At 39.4% G+C, this 17147-nt stretch overlaps 2 protein-coding genes across 6 annotated transcripts in view; one reads left to right on the top strand and one right to left on the bottom strand.

The window, feature by feature from the left end:
• LOC143352606 (KH domain-containing, RNA-binding, signal transduction-associated protein 3) overlaps positions 1–17147 on the bottom strand; it is a 60428-nt gene that overhangs the window by 28284 nt on the left and 14997 nt on the right. The window lies entirely within an intron of this gene.
• Tfap-2 (transcription factor AP-2) overlaps positions 1–17147 on the top strand; it is a 182335-nt gene that overhangs the window by 162962 nt on the left and 2226 nt on the right. For all 5 annotated transcript variants that reach the window (XM_076785244.1, XM_076785243.1, XM_076785241.1 and 2 more), the window contains exons 6-8: positions 7746–7864; positions 16300–16441; positions 16690–16861. In XM_076785244.1, the coding sequence (XP_076641359.1) occupies positions 7746–7864; positions 16300–16441; positions 16690–16861 (433 nt within the window). The remainder of the gene's footprint in view (positions 1–7745; positions 7865–16299; positions 16442–16689; positions 16862–17147) is intronic.

Genomic DNA, 17147 nt, shown 5'->3' with positions numbered 1-17147 from the left:
AAACTGCCAATAAAGCGGTCGATCTATTCCCAATGCAAATGAGACATTAATAATTGCGTAGCTCCGAGTGTCAATTCCTCGTACGAAGAGCGGCCCTCGGGCTGGCAGCGTGCATTCGACGCGCGCACACCGCAGACCGCGACGATATAATTCATCCATTCGAATAGCGATCCGGCTGATAATTACACGCGCCGGGTCTCTCCTCTTGCCACCATAGATTCTACCGTGGCCCATCTGCCTTTCTTTTGTCTCTCGGCGCTCGGGCCTTCTTCCCCTCTTCCCTTCAACCCTTTTCCGCCGCGCGGTGTTCTACCTTCACGATGAATTAAGGTTTACGAGCGACGGGTTTACTGTGCTGCGAACGATCCGAGTCGCCAAACCCCTCTTCCCGATTGCCGGTTGCTCCGGCGAAATTAAAATTGCAGCTTGGTTTATCGACTGTTCGCCACCGACCGCCATTGATATTTTATTTACCGACGCAAGGGCCGCATCGCGGAATTCGATCTTTTCGATTCACAAACACCGATCCCCCGCCGCACTGTGTTGCAAATCGACGGTCCCGATGGACGAAACTCGAAACGTGTGATTTTGTTACGTTCGTCACCTTTTTATCGTTCATTTAGCTGGCTTACTTGCCTGCGTTGACTGCTTCCTTGCATTGCAATTCATTTCACACACAAGTTTCATTTGCTTCATAAAACCGTTACCGGTAACAATTGTTAGTTACTTGACAATCAAGTTCTCACCTTACGCTATCATTTAGTTGATTTCCGTACGAATATGAAGTTTTATTGCGTTACACAATTTTCCGTTCGAAAACGCGCAATTTGTGAAAATATTTACTGTCTTGTCCCTTGGTTTTGGGATATCTCGAAAACATTTTTTCACCCTCAACTATAAGGGCTGTTTTCACTCCTTCAATGTGGCTAAGGAACAATGAAACAAATATGTATAAAAATGCGCTCGTTGATTTTTCGAATATATAGAGACCCAAAATAAACTATAATTTTGTGTATCGAAAACTTGAATTAATAGAAGAGTGAAGATTGCACCAAAACCATGGCCCAAAATAATATAATCTCGCAACGAACATACTGATCTATGTAAGTCGAAAAAAAAAACGGAGACAAGTTAAAATACAGAATTAGAAATAATGAGATTGATTCCGAATGATTGAAAACACCGATACAGGGTAAACTGAATGTTGAAAGGACAAGAAGTAAAAATTCCGCAAAACAGGAACATTTAGCGTGTCGTTCCCAGACCAATACACGATAATGTGCTGAATTATCGACACCGCGTGCGATATTCTTCTCACAATAGACAAACAAGTTTTTGTCGGTCGCGGTTGTGCAACGACAGGCTCGCGGAGGCCTGCGTCCGGCCAGAATTCCTCGTTTTGCAACTACTTATTATTTAATTTTCTACGTTTACTTCGCCTCGGTTATTGCGCCGGCAGTAAATTTCAGTAGTTACGATGTTCAAACGCAGCGCTCAGGGGATCGCGACGGAAAGAGTGGGGAGGATCTGTAACACGACTGGCAGATGAACGTTAATCTTTTTACGAATAATCGACGATGCTCGAGTTGTCTGTCAGGCAGAAACAATTCTATCCGGACGATCTTTTGCAATGCGATATAACTGTCGATCGTAAAACCTCGTTTCGACATAAACATAGTGCGACCGGAGGAAGAAATAGTCGAACGAAAGCGAAAATTAAAGGAAATTTACGATGTTATCGAGTATCGCTTGCATCTTCGAGGAATGCATAAAACCAATTGAATGTAACTTCAGAAGGTATCATTCCAGCTCGACGATCCCCACGAGAATACTTCCACGGGATCATCGAATGCAAAAGATTAATTACAAACTGACGTTTAACTCTCCGTGGGCACACTCGTTTACGTCTAGGCGAAAATTTTACTTTTGAATCATTTCGAAGGGAAAGGAGGGGGGGACTCCAATTTTTCCGAATTTTTATTTTCTACTAATTGGAAATCGTCCATGTGTTTGCATAGATAAAATACTTATTTGTTTTGCATTTTGGTAAGTTATAATTTGTGGTTATTAGTATTAATTATATATAATGTAAAATTTGATATATTACGAACTTTATGAGCCGATATTATAAAATTATATACTATTTCATGGTTGGAACTTCGAAGTCCCAAATTATGTTCCATGTAATTAATGACCTTGGTGATGACTTGTAATGAAAAGTGTGCTGTACGGTGTTTACTAAAATAAGTATTTAAAAAGGTTAGCAGAAAATTGAAAAACTTTTAAGAAATTCAGTAAATAAATGGTTAAAGTAGGGTTAAACTAGGATTTTTTCAGATTTTTTGAAAGCCGAAAACAGTAAATGAAAAATAGAACATAAACGATCCAGTGCGCCCCATGGAGGGGACAATGCAGCGAGTTAATAATATTTGTCTAATAACCTTTTCATACTGTTTTCATTAAATTCGAAGCGTCTGTAGTTGTATGTGCCAGAAACTCGAATTAATATAAAATCGTCCGAAGGACGAGAAACAGTTTTTGCGATTGTCGAACGAGAATGCGAAAAACATTGAAAACAAAAAAAAAATAAATTGAAATTGGATACTCGAGTACTCGGTTATTGGCATAAACATGAAATTCGTGAATATTTATTGTGCAATGAACGGGAGTTTCGGTGCTGCCAACCGGAATACCGATACAGGAATTAGCGTGTCGCATTATCGAAGGTGTTTCACGACAAACACGGAAAAATTGCAATTGCGAATTGTTTAGCTCGCAGGGATAATCCTCGGAGTCGTTAACCGGCCGCAAGAACCGGGCGCGCAGCCCACGAAAATGAAACATGGGATTATGAATAAAACATACGGTCAAATTGCCTTTTACGATTGCCACGCGAAAAACGCCGCGTTTACGCTTCCACGGCCGCGGGACCCGGCGAGTAAACTTCTTTTTTGCCGACGCTTCGACACACATTTACACGGGCATTATACGGTACACCGTGGAATCTGAATAGCTTTTCAGAGACGTAATCGGCCGTAACTCAAAACCGAGTAAGAAGTTAATACCGGCGTCGCCGTTATTGAGGATTGTTAAAAAGTCAGCAACGCCGGGCGTAGTTCGTGAACGGTACGAGTCAATCTTTTGTGTCACAGATCGGCTGTAAAATCTGTCTGACGCTTATTGGTGTCCAATGATAACGAGCCACAATGGGACTTATTGTTTATAGAAGAAAAGGACATTGTGTCTACCCGCCATCGATAAATGTAATACATCTACAGTCGGCTAATCAAGTGCAACCCCTCCAGAAACTAATAACCTTTTTTCAATTTGAAACAAACGACCTTGAGATTTTTACATATGCTAGAAGAATTAGTTCACTAGGTTGTAGATAAAAATTGTGTTGAAATTATTATTGCTCGGAATTTGGACGACAAAAGCGAAGATTCGAAAACATTCGTGCAGGTGTCTAAAAAAATTGTTGTTGTTTTACCGTAACATTACATAGAGACCATTCGTAAATCTTCGTGAATTGTGTGCAAGTGCCCTAATTGGCCGAATGCGTGGGACTTTTGTTCTGTAAACTAACCGATACGGCGCGATGTAACGCGGATAAGATTTATCATTGTACTGTTAGGCGCATTCTGTTAACATTATATTCACGCATCTACTCTAACAGTTTTCGATTCAGAAATTGACCTAATAGGTTTCCTACATCTGGACCCCACTCGCTTCCTCGGGGTTCCATTGAGGATCGTTAGTGGCAAGGACACGTTCGATCGGAACGAGGTCCTTCGGTTCGGTAATACAACGCCATGGTCTCAGACGATTAACGATGCCAGTGTTCGAGGATGTCTCGAGTAATCAGGGGCGCAGGGTGCCCTAGGATTCGCTTGCGAGCGATGGGGTAGTGGATCGAGTCGAAGGGCGCGAAGAATATCGCAGAAATCCTGGGAACGAACGAACCTTGTTCGCCAAGAATCCTTCTCGGGACAAGACTCTATAATGAGTAGAGAATTGCTCTCGTCACGTTCAAAGGACTCGCTGCGATGACGTCGATAATAAATAAATTGATGCAGGGGTTGGACAAAAAAATGGGAACGCTACTCATTAAATGCAAGCTGTGTGTGCGTGAGTTTACATATTGTATTGTATATGTAGACGACGCGATGACTGGCTTGGAAGCCATTTTGGAATACATGAGAAAACAATTTTTGTAGTCCAGAATTTTTCAAAAATTTTTAGAATCCTGCACTACTTCCCAACAGCATTCCCTGAAAGTCCATTATGCTGAAAACACTCCCTGAAATTAGTGGTGAAGGGATTCAACTAATAATTTCCAAAATGTTAAAAGAAAATTGCCTAATTGTTGCTCTTAAAACATTTTCTTGCCAATTCAAACATCTTGGGAAGGCTGTATAATAGTAGAATAATTTAGGGCAGAATTTTTAATTAATTGTTCGTGTGTTATTTCGATGATACTGATGGCCTACTTCCTTATACAATTATTCTTTTTTAAGGAGAATTGTAACAAGTAAATTATCCATCCATTATTCCCAATGACGCCCAATGTGACAATATCGGAGATGTCAACTGTCGACGCGTTGAAAAAGTTTGCATAAAATATTTCCTTAAATGCTCTGGGACGATAACGAGTGCATAATTGCTACGGAATAATTGCATATTAAATGATGATCGTTAAGGAACGATGTATAGAAAAATACGTGAATATGTATTAGAAGAATATGTGCATACATATGCATACGGATATCTGCAATTACTGAACGAATACGTGATTTAAGTTTGACGTGATATTAATATTTGCATGGTGTGTTTCGTCATACGATGATCGCATGATAGTAAATTCTTGCGGAAAATATTATTCACTGTATCTAACAAATATTCCCAAATTTATTTAATGTCCCTGATATTATACGTTCAAAAAATCGTAGCCAAGTATATCATGTAACTTGGGTTCGTAATTCAGTTTAAACAGTGGTTATTGAATCAGCTAATTAATTTCATTTGAAATATAAAAATAAATAAAATAATAAAAATATGTTATTTTCGAACACATCAAATTGTTTACGTTAGAAATAAACTTCTACTTGGCTCCTTTTTCTTGCGAACGATCTATAAACATTTCATGTTGCATAAAGATCCGCCATATAATTGTAATAGCGCATGCTTCGACCAACAGGTCTTATTCAGGAAAAAGTTATGTTTGTCGAACGTTACTGTTACAAATTGGAGGTTTCGTATGCAGCAACCTGATTCAATAAGGGCAAACAAAATGGTGCTGGTAGGTTAATTTCTGGTGCTGCGAGATTACACGGTAGAAACACGAAGTCGACAGCATAGATTCGAGGGCAGACGTATTAAATTGTTATAGCGGTAAAGTGTATTAATTACCGAGCGAACCGAAAGATTACCGGACTGACCGGCTGCCCGAGCCGAACAAAGGTGGGCGATACGCGTTACCGTTATCTTGGTCCTTGAATGATGGATGAATAGGGCGTGTGGAGGAACACTATCGAATTCTCGATGGTGTCCCGCAAAAAGACGTGCTTCAGAACCAGTTAGCGTCACGTGTCGCCGGGATTCTTGACTTGTTGAAGTATTATCTGCGCTACACGTCACGGAAATGTTCGTTCAAGTAGTCTCTAATAGATCTTCTGTCTGAATATTACTGTCACCTCGTTCTTTCGTAAAATCGTTTCAATCCTTGATCGAATGCAGCGGTATTCTCGCTCGAACCTTCCTACATTCCGTTTTTAAAAACGCGTTCGCAACGTCAAAGGTCACACAAGATTTTATTCTCTACGTCCACCGAGCGTCTCAATTAAACAAATAAAACGACGACATATCTGTACAGATATAAGAATTAATTTCCGCTCTCATGCGTTTACTGTATATATTTTTGATGACACAAAGTGAATTTTAACCTTCCAGTTTTAAATCGTTGAGCAAATTCCTTCGACCCTGGGGAATTTTTATGGTTGCTATTTTAAAAGTCAACCTACTGAACGTTACCGAACGTTTTACGCATGTTTTACACATGCAACATGTAATAAGAATATTGTGTAGAATCGCTGATACTCTAAATTTGTATTTTACTGTGCAACAAGTCCTCGAGATGAAATCCTTCAAGTCGAAGAGTAGTAGTAGTCGTAATCAAAGTTCTTGGAAGATGATAGTGACTCGATTAGTTTTTTACACGCGATGCAAGGCAACATTCCGCTTAATTTGTAACGTTGCTCTCGGAGGAATTTAAAAATGTCTGAGAGCATCCACGACAGAGTAATGCACACTATTGCGCTAGATATCAGTTGTAACGGGGTCGGATTACTATTTTAATCTCCGTCACAATTAATGAGAGTGTAACCAGCTTAAGAGACATGCTCGCGTTCAATGTCTTCGATAGTACCGGTCGTATTGCTCAATGGTGGACGGATGACACGCGTAGCCACGGATTATGCTAATTCCCCAGTTTCTCTGACGTTGCTTACACCGTTCCGCCACCTCTCTTTCTTCTCGGGCTCTCTCTCTCTCTCTCTCTCTCTCTCTCTCTCTCTTTCTCTCGTCGATTTCTTTTCTCTTCCTTCAATGATCGCGGCAAAAATGATTAATGAAGCAGTCCCATTTCGAAATTCCCGCGGGGCCAATGGCTTGACACACGGCGTCCGAGAAATATCGGGATGAACAATCGCATTAGTCGAGAAACAAAGACTCATTTCAATGGGAATCGTCCGATTGCACACGCAAATTGTGCACTTGTACAGGCTGGATGCATTTGTCTCCCTTTGCATCACCGCAATGTGTCAGGAGTGGTCAGAAAGTTGCATTCGTGTCTAGAAAAATGAACTTGGTGTCTAGGTTGCGGTAACCGTTCTTGCGTCGTATTCTGGACATCCTTGCTCTGCAAGGTCTTTCTGATCGCTGATTTAACAACGTTGGAATCACAACACGAATACTACAGATCATTGTACATTTCGGTGAGGTTGCACGCAAAATCCGAATCATCGTTGTGATTTCTAATTTGAACGATGCTTGCAACGAGCGAAGCATGTTTCGTTATTTATAACAAATGAACGACGATCGCTGCATAGAAAATGTTTATGTAAGTTCAAAGTAGAACTATCCAACACTGTATCCACCAAGTTTCGTCACAATATCTTCATTATTAATGATTTTATACAAGTAGTTCTGTGTGAATGCATCTTGCCTTTTCGACTGGCATTCATTTTTTGACGATACCTGCAACGGGCGAGGCGTCTTTCGTTATTTATAACAAATGAACGACGATCGCTGTATAGAAGATGTTAATGTAAGTTCAAAGTAGAACTATCTAACACTGTATCCACCAAGTTTCGTCACAATATCTTCATTATTAATGATTTTATACAAATAGTTCTGTGTGAATGCATCTTGCCTTTTCGACTGGCATTCATTTTTTGACGATACCTGCAACGGGCGACGCGTCTTTCGTTATTTATAACAAATGAACGACGATCGCTGTATAGAAGATGTTAATGTAAGTTCAAAGTAGAACTATCCAACACTGCTTCCACCAAGTTTCATCGCAATACCATTATTATTAATGTTTTTACGTTTCAATGTTTTGCCTTATGGTTCTGGAAGGTACAGTGATCAATTATTTTGGTAGTCTTGAACCAGTGGTATCATTCTTGTACGGAACTGAATCATTTCTCAAATTGTTGCTCACTATATTGTACTTTTGTTTTCAGAGCGAAATCCAAAAATGGTGGTCGTCTGCTTAGAGAAAAGTTGGAAAAGATTGGACTAAACTTGCCAGCCGGAAGGAGGAAGGCCGCCAATGTAACGCTCTTGACATCGCTAGTGGAAGGTGAGCTTTTATATTCTACACCAGTAAACAATGTAAAAGTTTCTACTTTTCATTTATTTTCCATCTATACTGCGGATATGTTTGCATAAACTTACATTTTTGAAGGTAAATCCCAGGAAACTGGGATTCGTTGAAATTCCGTTTCCTCCGTTCGCGATTTCAATAGAATTGAAAATAAAGTATTGCGATTTTTAATGAATTGCAATAAAATTTTAATAAAACCTCGCAGATTTTCATAAGCTGGAACTGCACGAACGTTCGCTGTGTAATATTTACGTTACTGTTGAAATTTTCATTTCAACTTGGAGAAATGTAAGAATTTGTTGAAAGGAACAAATATTCTACTCGGAATATGGAGATTTACAGACACATTTGCGATAACCAACAAATTATGTATGTGTAAACTGTGTTTCAAACAACTTCGTTTCAGACGACAACTTGTTCGTTAAGAACATGTCTGCATATGAAGAATAGTTTTTTACAACATTCTAAGAGTTGATTTCAATATGATTTCAATCTTACAATTATATAAACTTCTTATCCGCTTTTCATCGATCAAAGCTAATCAGTCGTAAAATGAAGACTCGGGTATGCAGAGCTTGAATATATAATTTATAAACCTGATTAATGTATCATACTATTAGGTATTCGCATTTACATGAATAACGTCATGACTTGTTCATCAGTGGCTTTATATTAATGTATGTACACGTCTACAGCGGTGTTCATTAAAATTTATCCAGTAGTAATACTTGAAAAATAGAGGAAGAAAGGTTACAAGAGAATCGTAAGTAAAATCTAAATGAATAAAATGGTGAGATAAAAAGCGATTATAGTTGAAGAAGGTTATCGATAGAAAGTATCTTTCTGTCAAAGTGTACGTTTGGGAGAGACTTCTTAATATAGTAATCTGCATAGCGTTTCAAAAAGATCTCTATCTTCGTATGTGATTAAGCCGCGTACTACAATCAGTATATACACGGCGAATACGCGGCTTTATGGCATATAGTCCGGTGCTCGTTCTACTTCGGAATGACTTCGATGAAATCATTTCGCATAAGCGACACGACATTAAACAGTTTTTAACGTCGGTAAAAAGTCTTTGTCGTCGTTCGGGGCCCCGGCGTAAGACAGAGTGGCCAAGTTAATCAAGATCGTTCCACGGAATATTCATTGCTGCACCGTGCTCTTTAATAACGTGCGCACGTAACGTACGTGCGCATCGCGATTTTACATGTGAGGATCACACTGTTCTCTTCGCGAAGGGCCTTTAATGACTCGGCTGCGAGACCGTTGATTACAACTCAACGCCGCACAGTGGTCCGAATCGGACAATTAAGTAACATTTAGTCCAAAAACTAACTTTCTCGTATCGATATCTAACCAATGAACATTATTTCTTAAATGTCCCTGGATCTCGGAAACGGAGGAATTAGTACGATTTAATCAAAATTATGGTTGTAATAAACATTGAAACTTGAACGTTTTAAGAACAGTATTTTTCACCACAAAAATTGCTTCTCTTTAATGCCTGACGATCCTATTAATATTTTCTCTCGCTTTTTTTTTTTTAATAAAACCCCTATTTATTTTTAATAAAAATTTTTTTTAATAATACTATCTATTCTACATTTCGGTACGTGTGATTTTAACACTCGGGCGCACACTATATGTTCCGACAAGCAATAAACACTCGTCATCGCACTGCATATTAGACCCGCGCAAAATCTTGCATAATATTCGTACCTCCTTCTCGCGAACGTTCAATTATAATTGTTGCACGTTAATCGAAAGAAAAAGGTAATTGATTCCTTCATTATGCTGCAGTTCCATGCAACCGTTCTTGCATGAATCTTCGGAGCAATTATATTATTATTGCGGCGATGTAAAGATTAAAATTTAAGCATACAACGCAGAATAAAACATTTTAAGGGAAATAGAAAACAAGTGGGATAAAATTATTTTCTTCGTTGTCTAGATGGACGCGTCGAGGGCATGCGAAGGTCAACTCCGTTTCTTAAATTAGAATGATATACTTTTCTATGTACGATCTAATAGGGCGTTTTAAGACGCGTAACAGTGACCTACGACTCAAGGTGTCGTTCAAGGTCGTTGAAGGTCAACTGAGGTGGAATATATTTGACTCTTAAAAACTTGTACAAGTTTCTGTTTAAGTCGCGTTAATATTAATCATCTTATGAAAATTCATACAATTTCAAATATAAGTGGTTTATTTTTATCTTCGATCGACTGAAACCAGCAGCGCAAATGGCATAAATTTTGCTAGAATGTACCGTACCAACGTGTGCTCTTACCAACATCGTTACTATTCACGATCATCCTGACTTTACCATTATCAACATGTTCTAGTACTGAACGTATCAAATGCTGGTTAGCTTTATCGAATTGAACTTCGGTTAAATTGTAGGTTGCATGCTTTTTGCAAGCAGGTAGATACATTAACTACTGTAGATTCAAGCACAGGTGGTAGGAATAGTAAACGTTTTATACCTGTTCGTAAGCAGGTAAATATAGGTGTATCGAGCACTCGTTATAATTCAAGATAGGAAAGCCCGATTACTCTCTTGTTTGAAGAAAACTTCGCACATACCTATTGCAATTAAGATAACAGGAAATTTGCACGAGCGCAACAGGAGTATTGAATTTCCCGGATGAAAATGATTTGCGCTACCAATTTTGCAACGTAATCTAGTTCCACGGAGCATCGTAATTCTATAATAGCTCGTGGAAATATCGATTCCTTGCTGATTTAGTGTTGCAATCTAATGCCACTATGCTCAGGACAGAAAAGTCGCTTCTGCGTAATTAATTACTCATAACTTCTATTGCTACCATGAGCCCATTCCGTTCGGAGTTCTAATTAACTGTCGCGCAACATACTGGTTTTCAAACTCGTTTCGTGCGTTATTTAGAATCCCCATTCCTCGATGACATTTAGTAGAAGCTAATCCCGAGGATGTTCAACGGCAACAACTGTGCCGTGGCGCACATCAATTTTCTTTTTCTTGCGTGCACATGTCCGGAACAGTTTTCCAATGATTGTCGTGTCGATGCTCGTATCGGCGGAATAAATGCGCGGAAGCGACATCTCCGAACGCGATCCGATTATGTTGCACTGCATAAATTCCGTGGTTCGTTAGTTTGTGTCGACTAGTTACCGTTTATCTCTTAATTGCAATTTTCTTATCGTCTTCGCGCCACCCTTGTATTCCCTCTAATGAAAAACTGCGGCACCCGTTCTCGCGCCTATTTGCTAATTCGAATGAAAATAATATCTTTCTGAGATATCCTACGAAGGTAACGCCAGTATCTGTGTAAACATTGGCTTTAAACCGCAAGTGTATTTATTTAAAGTTGCAGAACTGCGAAGTTTGCTTTATTTTATTAAAATTCTTCAGAGAAGGAACGGAAGGTTGTCTATGTAGCTTCTGTATCTTGAGATCAATAAAGACAATTTTTATTTCGCATTCGTCCAACAATTTTGGTCTTTCTGCGCAGAAATAATCGTCATCTATAGACGTACAGAAGCTAACGGAATCATTAGCTGAACAGATGTATCAGCCCGCATAATTTGGTAAAACATTTCGACCGATTTGTCAGGGCAATTCAATTTGAATAATTGATTATGTCTAAAAGAATTTTCAACGACGAAATTCTAACGTGCTCGAAGCTATTCAAATCATTTCGACCTCGAATTGATTGATGACACCTCGAACTGTACGGATTGCTACGAGGTCGTGAACCCCCAAAAACTGAAAAGCAAAATAACCAATAGAACATTTCGAAATATCCACTTGCGTCTAGCGAGCTATTGACAGAGTTCGCGGAGTGCAGCGAAAGTGTGGGAATCTACTCTCGAACGCACCAGGTGTATACAACTTCGGACACGTGCGAATAATGTACAACCATAAGTGCGTGATTCGTGCATAAATTCGTGTCTGGTTGACGGGAAAAAAGCTCGACCTACCATCACCTGGACGGTCGCAAAAAATCATTTCCTATCAACGGATTTTATGCTTTTATGACAAACGTGACTAGACGAAATTTGAGACAGCAGAAGGACTCGAAGAATCTAAGAGGATCGATGGTTATCGGCAATTTATTAAAACGAGGAAAAAAGAAAATGAAAATAAAATTATCAATTTTAAATAAAATAAAAATATTTCTATTTTCTTTTTTTTTCTTTTTATTTAAAATTTTGCATACAGATCCGCGAATGTGCTTGTTGGAGCTATTATTCGGGTTTAACATTCGGGTAAATTCTTGCTAATTTAGTTATCCAATTTTGCGTAGATCATTGACGGTTTATGCACCTTAATAACGACTGCACTTCAAACTGCACTTACAAAATCTGTAATTTGAAACACCAGAAAGATTTAAAAAACTCTTAGAGGCTTAGAGTGTCAATACATTTCTACCGGCCCACTAAAATTATTAAGAGGGAAAAGACATTCGACTCTTGTACCTTTGCAGTGAATGCACACAATGTTTATTTTGCATAAAGATCCGCAGTCATGACATTGATCTATCTCAGCACAGAACGCGAAATATTCCCTCTACCATTATCAAGGTAGCACTGCACATTCAGCAATATTACTCTATTTTGTCGCCGCAACAGGGCAGAAACCGCAAGCACAATCTCCTCACGATTGTTCGAGAGTGAGCAGAAGAGAGTTGCTTCAAAAACTTTCTTCAGACCTCGATTATCGAAGCCGTGCACAATTTGTGGTCGATCAAAATGATCGACCTTGTTGCCAGAGATACACGAACGCTAGTCGAATGCACTATCATTTGCCCCACATTCCTTCAGCGTTGCAACGAAAATTACGTGGTCGAGCAAACGACGGCCGTAGTAATAAACACTTTTAAAAGAATTGGAAATACTTTCTAAATTAAATACCTAATTAGAACGGGCCCGAAAATTAGAAATATTTTTTCAATATTGTACGTCACTCGTTTAAACGGACAAAAATGTTGCTTAGAGTACGAACGATATTTTAACCGTTTATTGAGAAAATAATGCATACAGACATAACTTGCTTTCAATTTATGTTCTCGTTACACAGAGTAACGGGTCCAGGAGCATTTTTATTTACTCTCCGCTTTATAATGGACTCATCAGATTTCCGATCGAACGTCGAAGGACCGACAACGACCGTAGTAAAGTCATCAAGTAAAAAAGCTGATCATTAATTCGCGAGTCACGTTGCTGATTCGTTCTCGTATAGCTGCCCGTGCCAATCTGTAGCCCGCATCTGTAATCACCTTCGGCCAATCTATGGTCCTGATCTGCATCGGGCAGAGTGTCTTCTGTTCGTTGCATAGAGTTGTCTCTGCGCACGTCTGTATCATAAATTATCGTTCTGATCGGCATTCTTCCTTTCGAACGAATCGGTGCACCGCGGTGTTAGATTTTTCCCAAGTATTGCGATTTTCTGCTACGACGGACTTGCGATCAAGCCTGTAAACTCGCATCGAGGAGAGACAAAGCATGCAGGAACCGTAAAATTGAACGACGAGATCAATGTCTTCGAGGCTGGTACAAATATTTTTGTAGACACACAAATGCGCGACACCTTGAGATACTAATTCTTTCCCGTTCAACTAAACGACTGTATTGTTTTGAAGTACTATAGCCACGGGCTGATTATGTGCGCGAGCTGTGCGCAAATGCATGTTTTGCGTTTCGAGACGGAACGTGACGAAGATTCAGATTTGGCTCGTGGAAATTAAAGGAAGTTAAGAAATACGCGTTGCAAGGGGTATATGCAAATCAACGGAGGAGATGCAGCCGAGTTCTCCGCTCCAAGATCACTATTACAACCTGGCTGAAACGACCCGCTGCACTTTGTACGTGCGCGTCGCGGAATCCTGCACGTCCTCTGTTAATGATTCGATCGTGGATCGTTATTCTTAATGGCACGTGTTATAGACATCATTTATGAACATCACGCAGCGTGTGTCATAAAATCATGAGGCGTCTCGAGCAAATATAGAGCGGTCACAAATGAATAGAACGGTCCTATGAAACGAATGAAAAGGAGTTACATCCACAATTTTAATCTGGATAAAAAAAAAGCACGAGACTTTTGGGAAAATTCGTATTCGTGATGATTCACAATTCCGAAACGTGGGTGAGTAGAAAGCATTGATTATTTCCGAACAATGGATCGAACGCTCGGGGAACATTTTCAGTGGACAACTGTAACGAAAACATTAATTCGAGAATGTTAATCGACGACGGTCGACGACGGTGCTAACAACGTGATCATTAAACAATAATTACGCGTCTCGCTTGCGATTTACTCTGAACAGCAATGACAACTAATATTACGCGTTCGGTTATAAGAACGTGCATCATTAATTACGTGTAACAAGACAGCAGGGTCACGTGAGAAAAAACTACTTAACACTTTTAACTATGCGAGTACGTGTGCGATAGCCTGCAACGGTGTGAAATGGTTCTCTGTATTTTCCAGTACTAAAATGTCAAAACAAAATCAACTAGTTCCTTCATGTAAACGTCTTCTCCATTTTTTTACGTTGCTGCAAAAATAGCAATCGCTAGTACAAATCATTTGGTGTGACCAATATAAACTAGCTTTGCTTGTTCACACATTTGATAAGGAATGACATCGCTAGATGATAAGATTATTCCAATTTTTCGCTAGACACTTTTTATTCTAATCAAGTCACTCCCGCTTCTAAAAAAGAATTGCAATGACGCATTTATCATTCTAATGACTGAAATACAGTGAATTCTCGATATACATATGTCAACGAACACGGGTCCTGCCAGCGTCGTTTATCGTCCAGGAGACATACCCCAAGCCGTGTTATGTTTACACGGGGTATACCCCGCGGTAGTGGGGATAATTTCGCGACATTTATCATCCATGCCTTGGCGACATATATAGAGAAATCACTGTACATCACTGGTCCATCTAACACCTACGTAATTTGGAAGCGATAAACGAAAAATTCCATTCTATTTTTGTAGGATCCATGATCAATTTAACATAATCCCATGTTAAGCAACTGTCCTCCCGTATTTGATTAGGGATTTCGATATCGCGGAACTATTATGAATGGTGATTGGGCAACGAGTGGTTAGAAAAAGTTTCGCGTGATTTTGTCGCGACAAAACTGGAAACGGTAGAACGGGTCCTCGGAATTGGATAATTTGACTGCAGGTGGTACTGTGTTCTCGGCCTCGTAGGCAAAACCCGGCAGGCCTGCGGGTGGTATTACCCGGTTGCCATAATACCGCCCAGCGGGTCTGCCTCCATCTTGCACGGGACCTCACTTGTAGCTGCCTAATTACCCGCTATCATCTAGAGAAAATTTCCGAAGAGACAGCATGCGAGAGAAACAGTGAAAGAGAGGAAGAATACGATCAGAGGGATGGCGTTTCATTATCACAAATTGGCTCGCCTCTTTGACGTTGGCGAACAATCTTTCAATTGGCACGTGTGAAACGTGGACCTGTTTATTGTAATAACTTTGTGCATTAATTGCGACGAACAGTAGTCAAGTATAAAAAGTTCTTTCTTCACTAATTTTAGCAAGTTGAAAATAGTACATTGACGTCCCTAAACTCTCTTATTATGAATCGATATTATGAATTCTGACGCCAGAAAACGATAACCATTTTTCACCTATTTTTCTCGGTGACGTGGTCACTCTACCTTATCGCGAATCTACGGAGTCTTGGCTCTTAATCTTTTAAGAAATTGCACCTGGACTGTGGAATTCTATGTAAAACAATTGATTTGCAGAAAGAAAACAGTGTTCCTCCCCTTAGCAGTTTCAATAAATTGAAAATTAAGCGATGGAGTATCCTGCCTTCACTAATTTTCTACTAACTTTAAATTCATCGTTCCGAGAGATTTATCGTTTAGAAAGAATTTAAAAAATTCACACGCTGAACCATAACTAGACAGCAGAGTTATGACTAGCCTGCGAATCTTTATGCAAAATAAACATTGTCATCAATCGCAAGGAATTGGTACCAAACCGAAATTTCTCCTTTTTTAAATAACTTTCGGTTTGGTACCAGTTCCTTGCAATTGATGACAATTTTTATTCCGATAATCTTATGACCATTTCTTTAAATAAGTAAGAGAAGAATCTTTAAATATAAATTAACTCGTTTGATAAGATCAAACGGACCGTGTGCACTTCAAATCAATATTTGCGTGTGATTTCTTTTAATCATTTTCTCGAACAGCCATTGCCCTCCGATTGACTCAATAAGTACCGATGGATACGCATAATGAAGTTTTTCGGGCCCGAAGCTAGAACGTTTCGTCGCGTTCCGTTAAGTGGTAGACGGTCCGCAAAAAATTCATACATTTCCATAGACCGGTTACGTAATTCCATTCCTACAGCGGGGTATTTTATTTCTTTTTCAGGAGAAGCCATTCACCTTGCCAGAGACTTCGGATACGTTTGCGAAACCGAATTCCCTGCCAAACAAGTTGCCGAATACCTCAGCCGGCAGCATTGTGAACCGCAAGATTCCTACAGGAGAAAAGAACTTCTTCATGCCACCAAGTAAGAATTTATATCCTCGCCGCTAACAATGGTGCATGAAATTTATCGGGGGCATCGGATATTTGTTCGGGGTCTTAAATGAAAACGTTCAGCTGCTTCTTTCGGCGGTCGGAATTTTATGTAATTATAGCTTCCGAGAGAAGGGAACGAATTAAATGATCGACCAACGTGGTTGGAAGTGTGGGACTGGATTTTTTGGAAGTTTAGTTTGTTCGGAGAACGCGGTTGACTTTGCTGGTCGATTTCAGACAAATCACCAAAGAGCTGATGGATCTTCTGAACCAGGATAGATCACCACTTTGCAACACACGGCCTCAGCATATACTCGACCCAAGCATACAGAGACACCTAACGCATTTCTCTCTCATATCACATGGATTCGGAAGTCCTGCAATCGTAGCCGCTCTTACGGCAATACAGGTACAACTTTTAATTATTCAAACGTTTGTATGCGCATAGTTGATTTCATGAAAAAATTCGTAAACAATACGTATATCTGTACACTGATACGGTAAATATATAAATGATGTCGCTCTAAAACTTCAATGCAAAATCTACATTTTTCCCATTTTCTTTTTTTAGATTTTTTACAACCAGGATGTTCTACTTAAAAATCTGAATTAATTACAATATATTTATACATATAATATAATATATATAATATAATTATACAGTATAATCACAGTAGAATTTTCGCATATGACTA

This window comes from Halictus rubicundus, chromosome 3 (assembly GCF_050948215.1).
Source record: "Halictus rubicundus isolate RS-2024b chromosome 3, iyHalRubi1_principal, whole genome shotgun sequence".
Classification (NCBI taxonomy): Eukaryota; Metazoa; Arthropoda; class Insecta; order Hymenoptera; family Halictidae; genus Halictus; species Halictus rubicundus.
This window is presented reverse-complemented; position numbering and strand designations above follow the sequence as displayed.